Source organism: Sander vitreus, chromosome 5 (assembly GCF_031162955.1).
Source record: "Sander vitreus isolate 19-12246 chromosome 5, sanVit1, whole genome shotgun sequence".
NCBI lineage: Eukaryota > Metazoa > Chordata > Actinopteri > Perciformes > Percidae > Sander > Sander vitreus.
In genome coordinates this window covers 16,080,956-16,087,237 of record NC_135859.1, presented here as the reverse complement: position 1 = coordinate 16,087,237, position 6,282 = coordinate 16,080,956, and the positions used below count along the sequence as shown (strand labels likewise).

At 46.4% G+C, this 6,282-nt stretch overlaps 1 protein-coding gene across 1 annotated transcript; it reads right to left on the bottom strand.

Annotated features, from left to right (window-relative positions):
* Positions 1–2,893: 2,893 nt before the first annotated feature.
* Positions 2,894–4,339, bottom strand: LOC144517618 (uncharacterized). The gene is made up of 2 exons (XM_078249709.1): positions 4,108–4,339; positions 2,894–3,740 (listed from the first exon to the last, which is right to left on the bottom strand). The coding sequence occupies exons 1-2, from the start codon at positions 4,265–4,267 to the stop codon at positions 3,520–3,522; spliced, it is 381 nt and encodes a 126-aa protein (XP_078105835.1). The 5' UTR covers positions 4,268–4,339; the 3' UTR covers positions 2,894–3,519.
* Positions 4,340–6,282: the final 1,943 nt, after the last annotated feature.

Genomic DNA, 6,282 nt, shown 5'->3' with positions numbered 1-6,282 from the left:
CCTTACTGTACACAGCTTGGATGGTTCTCCACTTCCCCCTCCTGAGGTGGCGAACGGTTTTCCAGAAGCACCTTGGTGCCGACCGAAAGTCCTTCTCCATGTCTTCTCCGAACTTCTCCCACACACGCTGCTTTGCCTCTTTCACGGCAGAGGCTGCAGCCCTTCGGGCCCTTCGGTACCTTGCAACTGCCTCCGGAGTCATCTGGGATAACATATCCCGGAAAGACTCCTTCTTCAGTCGGACGGCTTCCCTGACCACCGGTGTCCACCACGGTGTTCGTGGGTTACTGCCCCTTGAGGCACCTAAGACCCTAAGACCACAGCTCCTCACCACAGCTTCAGCAATGGAAACTTTGAACATTGTCCACTCGGGTTCAATGCCCCCAGCCTCCACAGGGATGCACGAAAAGCTCCACCGGAGGTGTGAGTTGAAAGTCTGTCGGACAGGGGCCTCCTCCAGACGTTCCCAATTTACCCGCACTACCCGTTTGGGCTTACCAGGTCTGTCCAGAGTCTTCCCCCACCCCCTGACCCAATTTACCACCAGATGGTGATCGGTTGACAGCTCCGCCCCTCTCTTCACCCGAGTGTCCAAAACATACGGCCTCAGAGCAGATGAAACGATTATAAAATCGATCATTGACCTTTGGCCTAGGGTGCTCTGGTACCAAGTACACTTATGAGCATCCCTATGTTCGAACATGGTGTTCGTTATAGACAATCCATGACTAGCACAGAAGTCCAACAACAAACAACCACTCTGGTTTAGATCAGGGAGGCCGTTCCTCCCAATCACGCCTCTCCATGTGTCTCCATCATTGCCCACGTGCGCGTTGAAGTCCCCCAGCAGAACTATGGAGTCCCCGACTGGAGCCCCATGCAGGACTCCACTCAAGGTCTCCAAGAAGGCCGAATACTCTGAACTCTTGTTTGGTGCATATGCACAAACAACAGTCAGAGTTTTCCCCCCCCACAACCCGCAGGCGTAGGGAGGCGACCCTCTCGTCCACCGGGTTAAACTCCAACGTAGCGGCGCTCAGCCGGGGGCTTGTGAGTATCCCCACACCCGCCCGGCGCCTCACACCCTGGGCAACTCCGGAGAAGAAAAGAGTCCAACCCCTATCCAGGAGTATGGTTCCAGAACCGAGACTGTGCGTAGAGGTAAGCCCCACCAGATCTAACTGGTAGCGCTCCACCTCCCGCACAAGTTCCGGCTCCTTCCCCCACAGAGAGGTGACATTCCACATCCCCAGAGCCAGCCTCTGCTGCCCGGGTCTGGTCCGTCGAGGCCCCTGACCTTCACTGCCACCCATGTGGCAGCGCACCCGACCCCAGCGGTTCCTCCCACAGGTGGTGGGCCCATAGGATGGAGAGATGTCCGCCACGTAGCTTTTTCGGGCTGTGCCTGGCCGGGCTCCGTGGCAAACCCGGCCACCAGACGCTCGCTGACGAGCCCTCCATCTGGGCCTAGCTCCAGAAGGGGGCCCCGGGCTTCCTCCGGGCAGGGTCACTTCATCCCTTCCTCGATTTTTCATAGGATTTTTGAACCATTCTTTGTCTGGCCCCTCACCTGAGACCACTTTGCCTTAGGAGACCCTACCAGGAGCACAAAGCTCCAGACAACACAGCCCTCAGGTTCATAGAGACACACAAACCTCTCCACCACGATAAGGTGATGGTTCCCGGAGAAGCAAATGCATGACAGCAATGCTAATATGCTTAGCGAAATAATAGACCATAAATATATATGGTTGTAACACTGCAAATAATAACTTTTCTTTAGCTGTCAATTACTTGTTTGGTTAAAGCCAACAGTTTCAGCAAAGGATTGTCTGGGATTGTTGGGTTCAGTTTTAACATGCAGAACAAGTGATCTCACAGTGTCAGCCATGACAAATAGCCTACCTTATTGCTCAAATATATTTCAGTTTAAATTTACCATCACAGAGAGAAAATATATGACAGATACATTCAATATTAAGAAACAAACCTCAGAAACTTCTACTTAGTGAGCAAGCAGTAGCATGAAGAGGCCGAGAGTCATCACTCAAAGCCGTTGGAGGAACTTCAGGTGTTGCTGATGCAGAATGGTCCTTTTCAGAGAGTTACATCCCTGGTAGAGTAATATGTGTTTTACTGTAATGTTGTTGGTGATCCAGGTGGATCTTGACTTTACTACCCTATGGTTTAATCTTCAGCAATGCATTTTATCTTTTGATCTTATCTTGTATTTCTATGTAAAATCTTCATCTGCAAGAGTAGCAACTTCAACATCGGACTAATGTGGTGTAAAAAGTACTTAAAACAGTAGTTCAGTATTGCTTCACACAAAGGTTTTACACAGGCTTTACACAAAGGTGACCACAGTTTGAGTCCTGTGATGTAACATTGTGAGTGCTCGGAGGATGAACCAACCTGTCCTCCTGGTTTTAGCACTCTACATTTAATCATGAATCTGGGTTTAGAGTTTCCACACATGTATAATCTTCCTCGGTGTTGAGCCTGTCACCTTTATAACAGCTAAAAAAACAAATATCTTGTATAGGAGTTATTCGGTATTCTGTTTTATTTTTTAAACTGTAGGCTAATTTGTGTCCTCATGTTAAGAGGAAGTGGTTGCACGTCATGTGACCTGCCTGAGGAGAGAGACCTACCTCACTGATTTCATATCCTGTGGCGACTGCACACGATTCAAGTTACACAGTTGCAGAAGGAAGTCCTGAAGTTTCCACAGACCCTCCTGCATCTGTTAAATATCACTGACTATTTTCTTTCTACTGTATGCATGCTTTTACATCAGGGACAACATAAACACACATTTATGTCAACTGTCACACCAAGGTGATCTCAACCACACACAAATACACACTGTACACACACATAAATAAGGGTGTGATTGTGTCTTTAATCAGATAAGCTTGCACGCACACAAAACTTAAGCACTAAACACACCATTAACATATTTAAACAATTTATGAAGATTGTGATGTTATATGTTAAATACTTTCCTTTCTGGTAACCATTTTAACAACCCAAGTGAATAATGTGGTTCTATAGCATCAAGCGAGCTGCACACCAGCTACCCACTGAGGCACCCCAGCACCTACCGAAACCACACCTGCTTTAATAAAAACCATGGGTATGTCTACTTCACTTTGTACACACTTATTCACCACAAACACTCTCAAAACTTTAAATCACCTGAAAGTGAACATACCACTATAGATAGATAGATAATGAGGTTGCTATTCAAGTTCTTGATGATCATTTTCAAAAAATGACACAATTAAAGTGCTGAAGCTTGTACTTATGGGACAGTCAGCTTTCACTTCACGAACATCAGAAACCACTTTTTTTTTGTCTTAAACCACGGGAAAATCTCTGGCACACAAATCCTTTTTGTAAACTTGGATTGAAAATCTCTGAGGGGTACAGAGTGACAAAGAGGAGAAGGTGGATGGATGAAAACCCAGCAAATGACGATGAATGAATCCCGGGAGGAAAGAAAAGTGGAGGTGTTTACAGCTGACTGACGGCCACACGCAGCAGCAGGGCCGTGATCAGCAGGGCAGGGCTGGAGGCCACAGCCCCTGCGCTGTTGCGATGGAGATCCCCGTGGCTGTGACTCCGGTGGGGCCCATTACAGTCGTCACCAAAACAGCAGTCCATCTTGGCTCCGGAGCTGACGCCATGAGCCTTGTCGCAGAAAGCCTTGTATGTACACGACTTCATCACGGTGCCTGGAAAGAGAGCGAGACAGAGAGAGGGATGTGTGAGGCTGGCAGACGTTCACAGTTTAATTGCTTTGAAGTCATTGAAGACTGGCCACTTGTATTAAGTTTGTATGATGCTGTGAACCCTGGGAAACTCAGCTTCTCGTCACTCACCCCCCCCCCCACACACACACACACACACACACACACACACACACACACACACACACACACACAGAGAAGAAGAAGATAATGAATGTATGTATCTGACTACCTCAAACAAGCATTTGGTTGTCAGTGTTATACTGACCTATATTGAGGCTTTTTCTATTATGCAACCAAATCCTACTTGAGTTGCATGTTTTCCTGGGTTTGTATGTGTGCGTTTACTCACTGGGTCCTGTGATGGTGGAGCAGGCGTCAGCGTACTGAGGGCAGGAGGTGGAGCCCTGTCGATTGCAGTCCTCATCACTGGACGCCACGCATGTGTGACATTTGAGGGTGTGGCCTTTGCAGACAGAACAGGAGAGAGCACCTGACTTGAGACTAAGCATATTTGTTCACAGGCAGGTGTAAGCATGCAGACACACAACCATATGCTTTTCTTAATAGTCCATTCACCCCAGACTGCACCACGCACACAGGCACACATGCTTGCAGGTTGAGTTGAGAGCTACACATGGCTGACAGTCCCTTCCTCAAATTTATGATTGGGACACATTTTGCATACAATTACAGTTTTTTTCCGATTGTTAGGACAGTGGTCACAACTGAAGCCACATGTGCAAAGCTCTAACCACAGTCTGCATTACAAACAGTCATCTGAGCTAAACAGTTGACATCACCTGCAAAACTCATTCCAAACAACACAACTCTTCACACATGTCTCAAAACAGGCTCATTTTATAGCATACCAATTTTTTAGGTAAACAAGAAGGAATGAAAATCAGCAGTTTGCTTCAATATAGATATGTCTTTATTTTGTCTGTAGTAATTTACACAAGTACTGATAAAAAGTTACAAACTAAAGGAACATACTATTAGCAAGGAATTGTGGGCTAGTCCTGCCTTTCCAGCATCAGGCCACAAGTTTTCAACTTTTCTTGCCATACACCTGGCCAAGAACCTTCTAGAGTGGCTTATCCATCCCTGGCAGGCCTCTGGACTTCATAGCGACATTTGGTGGATCATTCACATTACAGATGCAACTGTAGATCTTTGCAGATTGGGTTGCACCCTCAACCCTGCCCTTTCAAAATGAGAGACCATGATTCACAACATGGTCTATAAGTGTAGCCCTTATTTCATCAAAAATTACAGCTCTTTCTCTTCTTCTTGGTCTTCCTCCACGCATCTGCACTCTCCCTGCCACTCTTCTCCTCCTTCCTTGGTTCATTTCCAAAAAAAGTCTTTCTGAGCTTTCCCTACATATATACTGTATTTGTTCACTAACAAATCTAAAACAAGACACCTGCTTAGGCCTTCAGCTGAAATTGCAATCAGCAGTGTTTGAAATGCACCAGGCTGAAATCCATTCTGTTTTGAATGTGTGGTTAATGGTTTTGATAGCAGTGTGTTTGAACAAAGTGCTGGAAATCCACAGTGTTGTGCAGGTTGTGGTTAAAGCCATGGGATAAGTGTGTAGATTTTTTAAAACTGTGTTCAAGCAATGAAAAACAAACTAGAGTTTGGTCCACATGAATTGCTGCTATGCAGACTATGGTTAGAGTTTTGCACATTTAGCAATCGAAAAAAAATTGTACAGCCATGCCACAACATATACATCTTTCGACCCTTGCAGGTTTAAATCTCTGACAGAATAATATGGAAAATGCCCCAAATTGTGTAGGTCTCAAGCCAAAACTGCTTTGCTGCTACATAAATTAACAATTTTCAACCAAGGTCTGCTTTTAGGACAATAAAATCCTGGATCCTCTGTATCACAGTGCTGTAACCTCTCAGCAAATTGTCTGCCAGCTGCTGATCAACAACATACTTCCCCACTGCCGAAACTCCAAAATCCAGTGTTGGAATCAGTTGTAGAAACTTACTGTGGCAGGCCAGAGAGATGAGCAGCAGCAGGGCCAGGGCAGTCTTCATGGCAGCTGGTCGATGGTCACTGCGTCTTCCAGAGTCCAGAGAAAGAATGGATGATCTGAGTATCTAATGGAGGGGACACCGGGGGTTGAGGTGGAGGACGAGGGGGGGTTAGGCACGGGAAGGTGTTGGAGCGCATTAAGGTCTTATCTCTGTAAGCTCCATGTATGCTGCACAGCCAGCAGCCTCTGTAATGGACTTAACTGAGCGAGCTTTAACAGGGAGACACAGTTACAGTTCAGTGTTATTAGCAGAATGTTGAGGTCATTTGTTTGAGTACTGATTTTACAAGACTGTTTTTCAGAATGAAGCTGAAGCATCACAAAAAACCTCAAGCGCACTGTTCACTCATGTCACCGCTTCAGCTGGGATGTGTAAGAGTGAGGCTAAAGCTGAGGCCAGACACACAAACATAACAAAAACACACACACACACACACACACACACACACACACACACACACACACACACA